Consider the following 18,566-nt stretch of genomic DNA (forward strand, 5'->3'; position numbering starts at 1 on the left):
CAGGATGATTGTTTGTAGCTTTATCCATTTACCTGTGTATTTCATTTTTCATAACAGCTGAATAATATCCCATTGTGTGCCATATATTTGTCATCCATTCATCAGGTGATAGACATCTAGGCCACTCCTGTTTCCTGGCTATTGTGACTAGAGCAGTAATGCAATGGATGGGCAGGTGTCTCTGGTAGGATATAGGGTCCTTTGAGTGTACGTGCAGGAGTGGTATGGTGGTACATGTGGTGGATCTGTATCTGGTTTTTGAGAAACCAACAACCCTGATTTCCATGCTGGCTACACCATTTGTACTCCTACCAGCAGTGACTAAATGTCACCCTGCACACTTCCAAACATAGGTTATTGTTGATGTTCTCCAGAACTTGATGCTGAAGATACCACATAGAACATTGAGAAATCCTGGAAGCTTCATCCTGCTGTCTAGCTTTCATAGTGCTAGAAGGTAGTCTGTGTGCTCCTGGAGGAGAAAAATAGTCATCAGCTTTATCCACCTGTGAATCCTGAGAGCTACAAGAACAACCAGCCTCTCAAGACATGCTCACCAGTGCCTGGGAGAAATCTAACTTTCTGGTTGGATTTAAAGCCTGCTTCACAAGATGAAACTGAAATCTGACATCATGAGTTAAAGAACCTGTAGCTAGGCCTTAAGGGGAAACCAACTGTGGGAGACCAGCTCCCACATTTATTTACCCCAGGGACTCTTGAGGAGAGAGCGATAAGAGATTTAGATAGAAGTGTAGAGAGGGGAGAAAAACAATAGAAACACAGGATAGCCTTGGGAAGGCCTGGATCCTTATCCACTGGTCCTTACTGTCTCTTCTAAAGGGCTATTTGTAGGAATGCCAAGGAGTGGAGCAAAGACCTTCCCCTAGCACAGCCAAGTGCAGACCCTTCTAATCACCTAGAGACCACGCACATGGTCAAGCAATCCTCTGATGCAGCCCTTCTGGATGAAGCAAACTCAGATCTCACTAGGAACCTTTGTGGGCCTCCACAACCTACTACTGTTATTCTGCTAAGTGGATATAATATTAAAACAGATCTTAATGACATTGTTATACACATAGATTAGTGTACCTCTTGGCTCTCTTCAGAGATGCTTCTTTTTGCAGTGGACAGTGATTAATAAAGAGATCAGTAAGTGGCCGATGTGCAGAGAATAAGAGACTTTTGAATGTTTTGCCCTAAAATGGGACATCTCTATCACATGCTTGCCTTTCAAGACTTGGGTTGTGGAAGGGGGGAGGGGAGGAAAGAGTGTAAGAGCCGGGGTGGTGGATGATTACAGTGAAACTGCAGGGCAGTTGTATATGTGAACAGTGGTTGTGACAGATTGTGTGAGACCTGCAAGAGTTCAAGCCATACCAAGTCCCAGAAAGAAGGACGTGCGGTAGTAGGTGGGCTGTAGACATGAAGTTCCACCTCTAGCTGAAGAGTTATTGGCCGTTGATAGTTGATGGGAAGGGGAAAGTCACCCTTTCTTTAAGGGTGTGGCAGCCACACTCCAGTGGAGGCCATACAGACAAGAGTGTATGAGCAACACAAATTGCAATTGTTGGGTTAGAAAAAAAAAGAAGACAAGAAAAAAAAAAGAAGACACAAAGTTTGGGTATATAAGGTGTAGGAAGTATGGATTTGACAGGAGTTAGGGGAGGGAGTTGAATCAAATATAATTATTATACAGAATTCTCAAAGATTACTCATAGTCAAACCCTTAGTTACTGTTCTTCAGGAAGCTGTTAATCTTGTTTGAGTCAGAGTCTCTCACTGTGACCTATGGTTTGTCAAGTAGGCTAGGCTGGCTGGCCAGGGAGTCTCAGGGATCTGGTCTCTACCTCTCCAGTGCTAGGGGAAGAAGCTTGCAGCATCAAACCTGGCGTTTTACATGGGTGCTGGTGATTGAACTCTGAGGCTCTCATGCATGCATAGCCATCTCCCCAGTCCAGCTGTCTACCTTCTCTTCACACCTTCACACCTCTCCTGAGAAGATTCTAGAAACGTCAAAAACTGTTTCTGCCGTTACATAATTCCTGTGACAGTTAACACTTAATAGAGCAAAATTATAGGCTTTTTGAAGTAAATTTGGAGAGCTCCATGATTAAGCAATATTTTACCTATGTGTGTTAGCACATTAATTTCTTAAGCTTTTGCTCCTTAGATAAACATTCACAGTGTCTTATAGAACTAGGAACATAATAAACTGTCAGCGCACAATTCTATACATTTATTCAAGAAAATCTGAGATAAAAACAGGTTGTTTTTTATGGGAACATTGCTCATTATAACCCCATCAAGCTGGAAAAAAAAAATGTCTGAATTATGGCCTCATGTGAATGCTTTTTAAGTTGATTGGTAGTCTGTTCATGCTGAATTCTTACCAGGCTCTTTAAATGGATTTCCAAAGATTAGCAGAGAATGGGAATAGCGTACAGCATTGAGTTTATTATGTACATGTGAAGAGATGTAAGACATTACATAAAATACTGTTTTATAATAAAGCTATAAGAGACCTTTTAAAGCAAATCCATTTGGGGAAAAGTCACATAAATTTTGAATTTGAATGTGCAGGATTGTGCCCTCAACTTTCGTTTTCCTTTTGATTATATATATATACATGTGTGTGTGTGTGTGTGTGTGTGTGTGTGTGTATATATATATATTCCCTCTTGGTATATATATATATATATATACATATATATATATATATACACATATATATATATAACATAGGTATACAGTCATATTTTTAAGTTAAAATTTTAATGGGAACAGTAGTAATTTTTTTTAATGTATATATTTTAGAATTCTCCATGCCTAATGATGGCTGTGGTTCTTGGCTCAGAGTAGTGAACAAAATTGCAAGATGGTTCTTAAAAGAAATTCTTAATTCTGTTAAACTCACAGTGCCTAACCCAGGTAGACTTGAGATAGCATAACCAAAGCCACACCAAGTTTTTTAAAGATAAGAACTTAAGTCCCCACATAGAGTACTATATTTGGTAGCAGATTGTTAGACTTATTGAATGTATACCTGTGTGAGGGGATAGTCTCTAAGTAGTTCTTACGAGTTTCATTGCACATCACATTTAGACTAACATTCTTTCTTTGCTGTATGTGTGGACATAATAATGATAGAGGGCAGGAGAACTATAGACCTAGATTCTTGTTCTAGCTCTGTTAACTACATGATGAGTGCTCTTCAGCATACCACTAACTTAGCAGTGGCTCTTTTTTTCCCTCCATATATTAGTCATTGTTAAGTTTTAGCATTAAATCTCATTCTTTTCATAGTAAGCTTTGCTTATGAAATGCTTAAAGCAGAGAATGGGCAGAGAAGATTGTGGCAGAACAATGGAAAATACATTGTGTTTGAAAAAGTAAGGTGTGTTTTATATGTGCCACAGGTGATGAAGATGAATGTTATAGCTAGGATTGGTTTGATGTAGATCTTGTGACTCTTAGGGGTTGGAGGCAGGAACACAATAAGAAGCTCTTAAAATATCCCAAGTCGAAAAGTAACATGTTGTGTTTAAGGAAATTAGTCTGATGGACATGTTCCTGTAAAAGCTCAGGAACTTAGTGGCTAGATGTTGAGCTATGGTAATGACAATGGGTATGATACATGGGAGAAGCCTTCAAGAAATATAGAGAAGACAGAGTCTAGGATAACTCCTGAGTATGGCCTTAAGCATGTAGGATGAAAGTAATTGCTTACTTTTGAATTTGAAATGGTGTAAATTTCATAGTATAGATGACATGAGTTTTGTTATAACAATATTTAATTTAGTTGCCCTTTCTTTTAAAAAAGAATACATACTCTCAGTATATTATATATTATTATATTAATTAATAAATGCTGCAGCAGATAAATCAGGGTTTCAGAATATTGTGAAATTGTAAAAAGGTCTCCTCTAATCCTATACCATCAGTAAAAGATTGTATATTTTAGGGGCTGGAGAGATGGCTCAGTGGTTAAGAGCACTGGCTGTTCTTCCAGAAGACATGGGTTCAATTCCCAGTACCCACATGGCAGCTCACAACTCTCTATAAGTCCAGTTCTAGGGAATCCGGCATCCTCACACAGACATACATGCAGGAAAAATTCCAATGCACATAAAATAAAAATTAACTATTTAAAAAAAAAGATTATGTATTTTATGTTTTTAAACACTAATTAAAAGACATCAGCCTCTTTCCCTCAAACAGTTTCATGAAGCTGAAGGAATGGATTCTGTATTTAAACATTTCAAAGAGTTCCCGAGACGAAAAATGGTGGGCCTTTCTTTCCAGTGGCTGGATTGCAGAAGCTCTTGAAACCATCCAGAAAGGCTTGCTCATATGTCAGGAATCCTGATGCTGTTGAGAAGGAAATGGACAATTGTTGTGGAAAATTTCAAGTAATAGTAGAGATGAGTCTCTTGACATGAAGACTTTCTTTAGGAACTACAAGAATTCATTTCTCTTTTAATAATAATTTATTCTTAAAACAATCATATACATTAGTTTAGGTCATTGAAAATCTTCCTCTGTATCTTTAAGGATCTTTGATGATAGGGAATAATAGAGCAAGCTGCTTCCCTTTCCTATAAAATACATTAAACTTTTAAGATCCTCAGCAGCCATAGTGTTTCTTTTAAGATGATCTTATTGAGGAAAGATGATAAATGCCATGAATATGCTTTGAACCCATTTTTGAGTGTAAGATCTACTTGGATGAGATTCTTTTGAAATTTATATCATTAGTTGGTTCATAACCTTTTGATCCATTAAAAGACTTTATTCTTAGTTGAAGGATCAAGTCTTCCACTATGGTTCAGGGCCTTTTGTACATTAGCTAAGTTCCCTCGAGATCCTGGCTTCTTAAGCTAAGATTTATTTTTATGTGTGTTTCTGTACACACTCACACACGTGTGCACATTCTTAGGTGGTCAGAAAAGGGCATCAGATCCTTTGTAGCTGGAGTTACAGGTAGTTGTGAGCCTTTGGATGCATGTACTGGAACTGAACTTGGGTCCTCTGCAAGAATAGCAAGTGTTCTTTACTGCTGAGTCCTCTCTCTAGCCCCCTTCTAAAGCTTTTTTCTACTTGTGACCTGTTTGTGTGTGAAATATTTACATAAATTGGGTTTATAGGTATATAAAATGGCATACAAACCAGACATTTATTGATAATAAATAAGAATATTTATTTTAAAGGAATTCTTTAGCATATATTTGAACATACTGTTTATGATGTTAAAGATGAAAGGAAATTTGCATACAAGTGAGATGGATGTCCTTGTTGATGGTTACATAAAGAGTTTAATCTTAGCTGAATATTTGATATTACAGGTTAGAGAGTATCTTCAGCAGAGTTGTTTGGTATTTTGATTTTATAAACATCAATGCTAAGAGTGCCGCTTTGTATAAATAAATAGCACAAAATGGTATAAGTATGATTAAGGTCATTGCAGAAATTTTTGGAAAATTGGTTCTAATCCTAAGCCAGAATTTATTTTATGCTTTATATGGAATTCATATCAGCAACTTAAATAACAGTTCTTCAAACCAAACCTTGTAACACAGTAAAGGAATGATGGTAGGAACATATTAGAAGTCTTTGTTTTTTGTGATTCTACCATTATGTCCACTCAAGGAAAGGACACTTTGTATGTGCAGTAAAAACACTGATTTATAACATACTGTATTCATCTTGAGTCCTAGGCTAGGTGTTTCAGACAGTATTCATTGGCACTAAATGGTGTGGGAGCATTCACAGTTCAAAATGTACACGTTATGTGTTCAAAGTCTAGGCTGCAGTGAAGTCCTGAGAATCCCAGAAGCAGATTGGACTACTATACATTTGACTTTGAATACATTTTCAATCTTTACATGTTGAGAAACCTTTTTATTCGTGCCACATTTTTTATGCCTCTCCCCATTCAGTTCCATGCTAGTAGTAGTAGTAGTAGCAGCAGCAGCAGCTGTTGTATTTTAGGGAAAATGTAGAATTAATATCCCTTCTCAATTTTATTCAGTTTGGGGGAATAGGAAATATATGGGCAGTGAGCAGACCTCTAAGATTAAGCATTGTGAAATGAAGACTCTTAATTCTCCCATCAGACATCTAGTTTTCATACAAACAGCATGTTCATAAGTTTCTTGTGTGTCATTCCTGAAGTGCTTTATGTGTAAATACACAAACATTTAGATGGTATATGTTTTTATATCATTATACAAGAATGTTTTGACCCGGCCATCAGATTCTTCTTTCTTGCAATCTATTCCTCAGAAAATTAGGTAGAAGTTTTAAATAGTGTGTGCTTCTTTGGAGGCTAGAGGTTGATGTTGGGTGTCTTCCTTAGTCACCTCCGCCCCCTTTTTGAGAGGCATGGTCTCACTGTGTAGACATAACTAATCTGGAACTTCTTGCTATGTGATACCCATCTTCCTCTGCCTCTGCCTCCCAAATGTTGGGACTAAAGAAATGTGACACACGTTCTGGTTTTTTTTTTTTTTTTTTTTTTTTTGAGACATGCTTTTTCACTGAACCTTATGTTTACTGACTGGTTTGGCTGGTTGGTCAGTGAGCTTCAGGAATCGGTATGTATGTGTTGTACCATGCCTAGCTCTTTACGTGAGTGCTGGGGATCCCAGCTCAAGTCCTCCTGCTCTTCAGCAAGTGTCTACAGACTGAGACATTTCTCCAGCCCTAGTTTAAATAGTTCTGCTTTTCTTCTAGATTTATCAGAGATATGCTGCATCCTTCTATAAACGTTCTTCTGTAAACACTAATGTCTACTTAAGATTTTATTATTATCTCACATTTGTACCATTGGGGACTTAGAGGGCATTATTATATTCCAGTCATTCACAATAGCTGCTTTCTGTTATTTTTCAACTCATTGTATCTCATTTTTAAAAAGCAAGCAGAGGAGTGTTGAGATGGCCCAGCGAGTGCTTACAGCATATGTGTGAGCTGGGTTTAGATGTCCTGGCATTGCAGAGTGGAGGAGATGGGCAGATCTGAGTGCTCATTAGTCAGTATAGCAGTATAGCCTAAGCAGCAAGCTCCCGTTCAGTGAGACTGCCTCAAAGGGTGCAGGACTGAGGAAGCCTTCCCATATGCATGTACAAATGAGTGTACCTCTGCACACATACATATAACTCTCTCCCCATATGCTCTCCCTGAATAAAAGCCACCAGTAAACCTCAAAAGACAAGTAGAAAAAAATTAGTGAAGACTATGCAAGTGACTTCCTGATATAACACATTAATACAAAACTTAGTTTTACTCTTAATGTCTGTTGAGCAGGTTCATCTTAGCATCTCAGTGATGAAATGTCAGGAACATCCTACGGATAGACAGGAGGAGCATACTCAGGAAAAGGGAAGATGGGGCAAGGAACCCAGAGCCACCTTACACAGAGCTGCTGAACCTGAAAGAACTACCTTTCCAGTTTACTCTGTAGGGTAGGCAAATAGACATTTTCCTCTCAACTCCGCTGTTCAGGAGTTTGGAATGTTAACACAAAGAAAAAAGTCAACAGGTTTCATTCTCAGGAAAAGGATCATTAACTTGGGGTTTCAGTTGTGGTTTTGATTGGTCTTGCCTTTTTTTTTAAGCTTCTTTCCTGAGACTGACAGTGACTTAAGCTTGGACACCTGTGTTTCTGTCTGGCTTTAGCACCCTCCCTCCCCCCTCCCTCCCTCCCTCCCTCCCTCCTCCTCCCTCCCTCTCTCTTCTCTCTCTGTATATATACACAAGTGCATTTGTTTGTAGAGACCACAGAGCAATCTTGGATAGTGCTTCTCAAGTGCTACTTTAAAAGACAGTCTCTTACTGGCTTAGTGGCCTGGAATTAGTTGGCCAGTGAACCTCAGGAATCTTCCCTTCTCTGCCTCAAGTACATGCCACAATGCTTGGCTTATTTATTTCTATTATTTTTATGTGTGTGTGTGTGTGTGTGTGTGTATGCCAGGAGAGGGCATCAGGTCCCCTGGAGCTGGAGTGCCAGGAGGATGTAAGGTACCTGTTATGGTGATGGGAACTCCGTCCCCTGGAAGGACAGTAAGCATTCTTACCATGGAGCCATCTCTCCATGGCTTTTGTACACAGGTTCTAGGGTACAACACTCGGGTCTTCGTGCTTACATAGCAAAGCACTTTTTATAGTTGAGCTATCTCCCCCGTTAGCTTTTATCTTTACACATTTAGTTTTGTTTTAGGTGAAATGTTTTATGTGCTGCTTCATTATTATTAGATCATTAAATGTTCCATTGACCTGAAACTGATTTTTAAAACCAAATACAGCACTCCTATGTAAGTTAAATAAAATTCCCTTTTACTTTGCCCCTTTATCCTGCTTGTTTTCTTCTATCTATTCCTACTCTTAAATTTTTTGAAATTATAACTTCATGCTCTCATTCCCTTCCTGCCCTTCAAATTCTCCCATGTAATCCACCCTTTCTCTCTTAAATTTGTGGACTGTTGTGTTTTTCTTTTGGTGGTTGTAATGTGCATGCATGCACGCGTGTTAACTATCTAGGTACTACCTGCTCGGCCTGCATGCTCCTTGTAAGTGTTGTATGTTTTCAGGGTTGATCTTTGGGATTGGATAGCCGTTTGCTGTGCTCTTCCTGGGGAAGAAGACGTTTCTCCCACTCTCAGCCGTCCATAGTTGTCCGCAGTCTGCGTGTAAGGTCGAAGTCTCTTGAGCTTTCCCCTTAGCGTGGCCAGTGGTGTAGTCCTTGTTGAGCCTGCGTTTTTTCTTAGTTTGCTAATTTTGCTTATTTTTGTTTTAGCTAATTAGATAGACAAATTTGGTAACAAATGCAGATCCAAACTTTAAATTGACAACCTCCATTCTTTTCAGGCTCTAAAACTTTCAAAACAGAATTATTGAATATGGGTTTTGTTTTTCATGCTAAATTAAGATGAAGTGTTTTGTACTTAGGGAGCTTCAGAAATAGAAGAGCTTTATCTATATTACATTGTAACAGCGGTATGTGAGCATAGATGCTTTTTGGGTATTTAGCTAAGACAGTATATTTTGAAGTTGATACTCAGTTATGGTTGTATTTTTTTGAAATTGAATCTGAAGTAATATCTGGATTTCTGCTGGTGGTGTTGTATGTACTAAGTTATGGGTTACGCTGCAAAACTAAAACTAAATTATGGACTAAAAACGGTAAAAAAACCTTTTAGTAGCAGGTTATGGGATTCTTAAGTGTTGTTTATTATACTATAAATGGGTACAGTGTGAATTTAAGATGGTAGTAGGATTTGAACCTAGAGCCCAACAAGCTTGGCTAGTGTTTCTCATTGAGTTTATATCCCTAAGAACAGATTGAATCTAATGGCAAAAGTAAATAGTGTTAACTTTAAATTATGTTCTCTCTAGCTGGCATATCACAACTATGAAATACATAGTTCCTTTAGAACCTCAATATACTGTTATGTTATTGTAAGTATAAATGGCTTTGTATTCTCTGTGATCTTGTAGTCTTTTGTTAACATTCTTTAGAATCAGTACATTTTCTATTTACCAAATGCTTGATTTTTGTGTGTTTTTAAAGTCTTAATTTTGAAATGAACTTGTTTCTTAAGTTAATGTCTTAAAAATATTTTTAAGAGTCTTAATAGAAATATTGACTTATAATCCATACATCTCTGTTCTTCACATTTGAAGTCTGGGTGAAATAGAAAAAGGTATTGACAGGTAGTGATATAACCTTACTAAAACAAGATAATATTAAAAATTCTTAATATATTTGAATTTTTGATGGCTTGAGTACAAGCATTTCTCCTCCTAGAGAAGTGGAAAATAGGTTTTAAAAGTGTGTTTTTCAGGGGCATGGGGAAAATGTGTTTTTCAGAATGATGTCTAGTACTTATGGTCTGGCTTGATTCCCAGAAACTAGATGATAAAAGTGAAGAAAGCTCATTTATAAGTCCAGCTTACATTTCTTCCTGGTTACAAATAATTAAAGGTATAATGCTTACTTTTTCTTTTAAAAGATTTTTTTCTATTTATTTGTTGGGGGTAGAATGGGCACAAGGTACCACAACGTGTGTGTGGAGGTGGGAGGACAAATTTGCAGGAGTTGGTTTTCTCCTTCCACCATCGGGGTTTGGGGATGTATCTCAAGTTACTTAGACTTAGTGTCCTTTAGATTGAAAGGACCAAATGATAAAGATCTTTAATTCTTCATCTGTTTATCATTCCTTTTACACTGTTGCCACATGCATCCCTTCACTTTGTCATCATCTCAAGAGAAATAGAAATCTTGTTTACCTGAGGGCCAGGTGGGATAGTTACTCAGATTTGAGAGTGAACCTCAGACACCAGCAAGCCTTCAGTTGTGAGACTTTATGGCTATTTTTACTTAAAGGGAAATACTTGTGTCTTCTTTAGAGCTTCAAGATTAATATCAAGATATTTCTTAAACCTAGATTGTTGCCGGGTGGTAGTGGCACACACCTTTAATCCCAGCACTTGGGAGGCAGAGGCAGGCGGATCTCTGTGAGTTCAAGGCTAGCCTGGGCTACAGAGTGAGTTCTAGGACAGGCTCCAAAGCTACACAGAGAAACCCTGCCTCTAAAAACCAAAACCAAAAAAAAAAACCTAGATTGTTTTCTCAGGAGTGTAGGGTCTGTTTGTGGGAAATCAGGACAAAGAAACTACATCATAAAAACTGAATCTTTTTGCTAATTAAAATAGTTAAGGAATGTAAGTTGTCTGTAAATTATATATTAAAATGTTTTGTCAGTAATTTTATATTTAGCCTGTAATGTAGTAAAATATCAAGGAAATAGCTATTTGCCTAGTTACCACTTGTAACTTTAAAAAATCTTAAGGTTATACAATTATTTTACATTTTCTGAATTCTTAGATTTTAGGGAAGAGGGGTGTTACTAGTTTTGTGTATAAAAGCATTATTTAGCTTTCACTTCGGAAGGTTCCAGTCCAAGATTGGGCCTTACTGCTTTTGGCTATTTTGAAGCCACTGGATGGCAATGGTGGGGGTGCATGGTGAAGTCAGCTGTCATATCATGAGCCAGGAGAGGCCCTCATGACCTCCCACTGGGATCCACTTATAGGTCCCACTGTCTCCCAATGGTGCCACTTTGGGGAGTGGACCGAGAACAAGTAGGCCTTTGGGGGAGCACTCCTTTAAACTACAGCAGCATTCTGTGCACTGCTGAACTTGAGTGTAAAATTGAGCCATTAGGACACAAAGGTGGTTTTGCCGTGTTTGAGGAAAGCCTTCAGTCGACTCTGAGTGGTTCATTCCACAGCAGCGAATCTACTTTGTGGAAGCTTAGGTCAGCACTCCCTCTTTACCAGGCTTCGCTTGTAATCTTCTTGGCTGTAAATTAGGAAAATCCTAGGGTAAACTCTGTAGTAAATTTGATCTTAAGTTGTTAGTCCTGGAAATGGCAATACTGTTTAAATGTTTCATTTTTGTAAATATTAGAACCACCCACAAAATGCCAGGAATTTCAGTTTTAGGAAGTAGTGAGTACAAAGAAAGTTAGGGTTGCTTTCAGAGAAAAAGACATTTGAGAAATCGTGGAGTCACATGTGTGTATAAGATAAAGGATTGAATATGATGCCTCTGTTTGGAACTTGAAAAATTAACCTTATAGTTAGGATTTTAAATTGTTATCTTAAGGAGAAGAATATATGTCAGAAATAGTAACTGTTATGTTGGATTCATATATATGTGTGTACCAGAATTACTTTTGTTCATGTGAATAATGAAAAGACCTGACACCTTTTTTTTTTTAATTACAGTGCATGCAAGATATGGGAAATACTAAAGCAAGACTACTTTATGAAGCCAATCTTCCAGAGAACTTTCGAAGACCACAGACAGATCAGTATCCTTTAAATTTTGTATATTTAAAAAGAGTTAGCATACTTTTATCATTAACCTTTTACATTGGTATTTAGGAAGATGTGAAGTATATTATAGTAGCATTAATTAAAGATGGAAATTACCTGCGTGGTGGTAATTATTCCCACCAATGCTTAGGAGGTAGAGCTATAAGGTCCTAAAAGTTATATGCCAACTTGTAGGTTTGCTACATAGTGAGAACCTGTTTCATGAAAACCAGGAGTGGGGAATGTAGCCCATGTAGATTGGTTTGCTTAGTGTGTATAAGGTCCTGGGTTTGATCTCCAACTCCTAAAAGGAAAAAAAAAAAAAAGAAAGAAAGATGAAAATTGATTTGCCCTAACTGCTTTGATATGTAAAGATAATATTTATGGTTTGAAAATGAAGTGTAGTTTCTTACCAGTTTGTATGGTAAAATAGTTTGTGTGACCATTGTGGAAAAATTATCTTTGTTCACACAAGAATACAAGTTATATGTTTATTTTCATATTTAGACCGAAGCCTTTTAAGTTACAGTTGAAAAGTTAGTAATTGGCCGTAGTTGAAGTTTTTCTGTGTCCCACCTGGCATGCGGTCGGGACAAACCTCTTAACACACAGTCCCTGCAGCCTTTTATACAATAATCACACAGAGGCTTAATATTATTTATAACTGCTTGGCCATTAGATCAGGCCTACCATTGACTAACTCTTGCATTTAAACTCAGCCCCTTTCTATTAATCTATATGTCACCATGTGTTCCGTGGCTTTACCTGTGTGCCATTACATGCTGTTCCCTGGACAGCGGGCTGGCGTCTACTGACTCAGCCTTCTTCTCCCAGAATTCTCCTCTCTGTTTATCCTGCCTATACTTCCTGCCTGGCTACTGGCCAATCAGCATTTTATTTATCAACCAATCAGAGCAACACATTCATAGCATACAGAGCAACACCACCCATCAATTGGCATTTAGCCTTTAATGTCTCTGTTCTCCCACGCTCTTCTGATAAATCTAGCAGTCCGAGAGGCAATGCCACTTTTGTCATAGAAGGGTCCTCAGTTAACTGGGTGACACCTTTCTCCTGTAAAGGCTGTGAGAGCAAAGTGGCCAGGTGTGAGGAACGTGTGCCCCATTAAGCTTGTAAAATGACAAAATTTCAGTTTGTGGGACAGATGGCAGCAGGGGCTTTGAAAGGGCATGGGTTCATATTAAAGGAATTGAGTATCATGTTTGTACTTCCTTTGGTTGTCCCAAGAGATTGAAGATTTGAAAAACCCGTGGAGGCGCGCGAAGCAGGAGAAATAGTAGAGCTACAGTAACTTGTACTACAAGGAGAAAGGAGGGAGGAGACCCTGGAGGCAGAGGCCATGGAAAACACCAGAACAATAGCATTGAGAGTGGGCGGGAGGGAACTTGAGAGTGCCTGAACAGTTGGACTGATGGAGACTGGCTTGGATTCTGGAGAAGGCACTGCAGTGATGCCTACATTTCTATCTTTGATGAGTTTAAACTTTTTTTTGGAAAGAAGAAATTTATTTACAGATGGAGGTTTAAGGTTGAAAATGAAAGAAAATGAACTGTAGTCCATTATTTGGGAAGAATCAGATGCTGGTTAGATATGTACATGGCATTACCTTTTTATACCTGGAAATTCTAGTCTGGACTCAAGAAGACAAAGGAGATGCAGGTGGAGAGTCAGTGATACACACTCTACGGGGTTGTGTCATTTGTGTTGAGACTCTGGGGTGTTCTTTCCTTCTTGAAAGGAAAGGCCTACGCAAACCCTGAAGAATAGCACATATTAGAAGAAGAAATGTAGTCAGGTAAACACACGAGAATCTGACATAGCTGTAGCCAGAGATACTCAGTGATATTTCAGAGTCAATACCACTTTGCCAAAGCATTTACTGAATTGGATCATATTAATAGGAGGTATTGATCTTTTACTGTTTACAAAAATATAGTCTAATAGTTGTTGGAAAGTGTTTAGAGAGGGACATTGTCTAAGCGTATGTGAGAGATGATTACTGAAGTTTCAAATATAAGATGACAGTCCATGAGCTTAGCTACCATGTGGCTTTATAGCCTAAAGAGAAAGGCCAGGTACTGTAGTTACAGTGACTCAGGAGGCTGCAATGTGGGATTAACTTGAGCCTGAACTACATAAGGAGATCTATCTCAGAAACATTTGTCATCATGTCATCATCTATCTCTGAAACACTGATTTAGAGCAGTGGTTCCCAACCTTCCCAATGCTGCGACCCTTTAATACAGTTCCTCATGTTGTGGGAACCCCAACATAAAATCATTTTCATTGCTACTGTATAACTGTAATTGTAATGTCAGTATCTGTGTTTTCTGATGGTCTTAGGCCACCCCGTGAAAGAGTCATTTAACCCCCAAAAGGGGTGGCAACCTTCAGGTTGAGAACCACCAATTTAGAGAGATTAATAAGAAAATCAGTTTTGCCTTTCTTCTGTCTAAAGCTTAAGTGTCTTTGAAAAACTTAACATCAGGATGGGAATTACAGCTCAGAAAGTGTTTATCTGGTAGCATGCCTAAGGCCCTGGATTGGAGTCCCAGGGAAAGAAAAAGAAAAGAGAAAAGAAAAGAAGGGAAAGGGAAAAAGGGAAAGGGGGAGGGAGGGAGGGAGGGAGGGAGGGAGAGAGAAGAGAAGAGAAGAGAAGAGAAAAAGAAAAGAAAAAAGAGAGAGAGAGAGAGCCAGGCTAGAGAGATGACTCAGCAGTTAAGTGGACCTGGTTCAGTCCCCAGCACCCACATGGCAGTTTACAACTATCTATCTCTAACTCCTTTGAAAAGCACAGAAGAGAACTGCTGATGAGTTCTGGTGTACAACAGAGCTCATGAAACCAAAGTAATTGAAATATTTAAATAAGACAAAATATCCTAACAATGTAAAGCTTTATCTTTTGCCATACACTAGTACATGCAGCCTACAATTAACCACATCTCACATGAGAAATGGCAGTTATGGAATCATTTGTACAACCTTTGTAAATTGTAAAACTTTGAAAAAGCAACAAATCTTGTTAAGAATGTAATGAGGCCCCTGTTATATGAATTTAACTCAGCTTGGTTCCATTTGCCTAGGGTTATATATAACTCCATCCCCTGATGGTATCAGGGGATCTGATACCATCTCCTGGACTCCATGGATACAAGGCAGGCAAGTAGTGCACAGACATGCAGGCAGGCAGAATACCCCTACATTAAAAAAGAAGAAGCCAAGAAAAGTAGCCCCAGAAGACCAGACCAGCAGCAGCTCACTGTGTCAAGGCTCTGATAATGCTTGACATACCCAAGGCTGACTTTGGTTATTAAAAAGCCTCACATTTCTTTACCTTTATAGATGTAAATAGAATTTTATAAGAGAAGTAAGAAAAAAAATCAGTCTTTCTTCCTTCCCAGCCGTCCGTCCACCTGTCTGTCCGTCTGTCCATCCATCCATCCATCCATCCATCCATCCATCCATCCATCCATCCTCCATTTTTCCACTTATCTTTGTAAAGCTCATGGCTCTTTGAACAAAGTCTAATATCTCTGCACTTTTGTAGATGTAAATATATAACCCTAGGCAAATGGAACCAAGCTGAGTTAAATTCTTATAACAGGGGCCTCATTACATTCTTAACAAGATTTGTTGCTTTTTCAAAGTTTTACAATTTACAAAGGTTGTACAAATGATTCCATAACTGCCATTTCTCATGTGAGATGTGGTTAATTATAGGCTGCATGTACTAGTGTATGGCAAAAGATAAAGCTTTACATTGTTAGGATATTTTGTCTTATTTAAATATTTCAATTACTTTGGTTTCATGAGCTCTGTTGTACACCAGAACTCATCAGCAGTTCTCTTTTGTGCTTTTCAAAGTTTTACAGCTGTTAGTAGTGTGTGGAACTGGAAGATCTTGTTCTTGCAAACAGATATGAATTTAATTTTTCTTTCAAATGATATTTTTAAAGAAGGGGGATCTAAGAATACATATTTATCTTTATTTTTTTATTTACTAAATTGCAAACAGCTACTTAAACTTGACTTGTAAGTAACATATTCTTTACTTTGGTTCTCTGAAAATACTGTTGTTGTATTTCCATTGTCGTTCATTTACATCAGTGTGCCTAGGGCCTCATGTCTCAGTATCAAGAGACAGAAAAAGGAGTAATGTTTCCTGATCTCCAAATTTATTGGCTTTGTGGCCATTTCTCATTTGTTTAAACTTGATTATTAGCCAACACTTTTACAGTAGTTGCTATTTCCTCCTCTACTGTAGATTCTGTCTTTTAAAAACATTCCCTATCACAATATTTTTCTACTAGTTTCGAACTAAATTTTAAAATGGCACTGTTCGTTCTTACTTTGTACTTCACAGAGACTGACATTTAATTCCTAAAATAATTCAATAAATATTATTTACATTTTAAAGCTGATGAAACTGAGGGACAGAATTACATAAAAATGAAAACTAACTTTATTTATTGATTGTTTAAATATTTATATGTATTCTCAAAACTCTGAACAACCTATGATGCCAGCATTCTCATCTCTTTTTAAAAAATACTAAGTATTTATTTAATAATTAGCTAGCTTGAAAGTTTAGGAAATTGCCAGTTAAGTACTACAAATGTGGTTTTATATTGGAAACTATTTTTGGGAGTTAGCCATTAGCATCAGTAGACGTTTCATGGAAATTTCTTTTGCAAATGCCGAGAATGACAGTTTCTGGACAGTTCCTTCTTTAAACATGTTACAATGCTTTATTTATTCATTGAGTATCTGTGTCCACGTGTGCAGTAGGTGCAGGTGAAGGTCAGAGCACAGCCTGCTGGGATTGCTCTTTCCTTCTACAACCTGGGTTCCTGGCAGTGAACTCAGGTTGTTGGGTTAGTGGCAAGCATTCTTACCTGCCAAGTCATGTTGCCAGCCCTTTACATCCATCTGGGTTGTACTTTGTTCAGATCATTACAATAGAATTCACGAGTGACTATAAACCTTTGAACCAAGGATCTGTTTCTACATAGGAACTTCAGTTAGAATCCAGCCATACCTACTAGTTACAATTTTCTGTGACTACATGGAAGCTTTTAGATGTAGTGTTGAGTAGTTAATACCTGCTCCTTAAAATGTACATATCCCTTGAGTTATTTACTTTAGGTAAATATTATTTACTTTAGGTAGAATTAATAATGAAAAATTGGCTTGCATACATATATTATCTATCTATCTTTCTCTCTCTCTCCCTCCCCTCCCCCTTCTCCCCCTCTCCTTCCTTCCTTCCTCCCTCCCTCCCTCCCTCCGTCCCTCCCTCCCTCCCTCCCTCCCTTTTTCCTCTTTCTCTCTCTCTCTCTTTTTTTTTTGGTTTTTCGAGACAGGGTTTCTCTGTGTAGTTTTGATGCCTATCCAGGTTCTTGCTCTGTAGACCAGGCTGGCCTCCAACTCATAGAGATCCTCCTGACTCTGCCTCCTGAGTGCTGGGATTAAAGGTGTGCAGGCCCCCCCCCCAGTTCTTTCTCTCTTTCTGAGTGTTTTTGCTTTAAGGGTTCATAGGCACTGAAAGCTGGCAAAGCTGGCATAGCCCTTCTTTAAGTGATTTCCTTGGAATTGAAAAATATTTTTTTCTGAATAGTTTTCTGTTGATAAATAAGAAGGTCTTAATAATTTCACCAGTCTTAGTCCTTTATTTTGATAAAATAGTATGTAATTTTTTTTTATTCCTTACTACTTAAATAATTTCTGAAAAGCTTTCTTGTTATAAGTGGAAACCTTAGTTTTAGCTACTAAACTTCTTCATTCCTCACCTTTGAAAGGAAAAAAATGGCCACTATTTTAATAAATAGGAAATTCTAAGTTTCACCCATTCATGATATAGCTGGTAAGGTAGGAAAAATAATCATGTTGGAATCAGCTACTTAACCTTTCTGGGTTACTAATTGTTCGTTTGTGTTGTGAAAATAGCCATAAGTCCATTAGCTGGGTTTTGGGAGGAATGAAAAGAATCATTGTACAGCATGCAGCATGCACTGTTAGGTATATTCTGAGTACTGCATGGATGCTAGTTTATTGCGAGATGAACCTAAGCTAAATTGAGAGCTGGGTGGTAGAAGTGGCGGTGGAGTTGGAATTAAGAGTTATACATCTTTACTGTTGTTTCTCGTTTCAAGTTGGGATGCTTTGTTTGTTTGCTGTTTTTGAATGAGTTTACCTGAATGAAATGCACTTTCAGTGAGGGGAAAGGAAAAGTATGGTATAGACCATGTACCGAGTGGGGTGAGAAAATGGAGATTGGGGAATAGAAAAATTAGTGTGGGCCATTTGGAGAGGAATGAATAAAGGGAAATGTACATGTGACTGAACTCACTTTTTTCCTTAAGTTATCTGTTTTCAGAGCAGTAGAATTTTTCATCAGAGATAAATACGAAAAGAAGAAATACTATGATAAAAATGCTATAGCTATTACAAATGTAAGTAAAACCTTCATCTTTTACCAATTGATATTTTTAAGTAGATTTCATATGTTTAACATACAGCTCATTTTGTTTATTGTAAAACATATTAGTTGCATATGCTTGGCTATTTAAATATTGGGATTTTTTTAATTGCATAATGTTGAGAACTTGTAAAGTAGAGTGGGTTCAGCTTATTTGACCTTTCATTGAAGCAATTAATTCTGT

The 18,566-nt window shown here is 37.9% G+C and overlaps 1 protein-coding gene across 7 annotated transcripts in view; it reads left to right on the forward strand.

Moving 5' to 3' along the window:
* Window positions 1-18,566, forward strand: part of Smap1 (small ArfGAP 1) — a 102,017-nt gene that overhangs the window by 37,593 nt on the left and 45,858 nt on the right. For all 7 annotated transcript variants that reach the window (XM_028867999.2, XM_037199638.1, XM_037199639.1 and 4 more), the window contains 2 exons: window positions 11,794-11,879; window positions 18,281-18,356. In XM_028867999.2, the coding sequence (XP_028723832.1) occupies window positions 11,794-11,879; window positions 18,281-18,356 (162 nt within the window). The remainder of the gene's footprint in view (window positions 1-11,793; window positions 11,880-18,280; window positions 18,357-18,566) is intronic.

The sequence above is a fragment of the Peromyscus leucopus genome, chromosome 16_21, assembly GCF_004664715.2.
Source record: "Peromyscus leucopus breed LL Stock chromosome 16_21, UCI_PerLeu_2.1, whole genome shotgun sequence".
Taxonomy (NCBI): Eukaryota; Metazoa; Chordata; class Mammalia; order Rodentia; family Cricetidae; genus Peromyscus; species Peromyscus leucopus.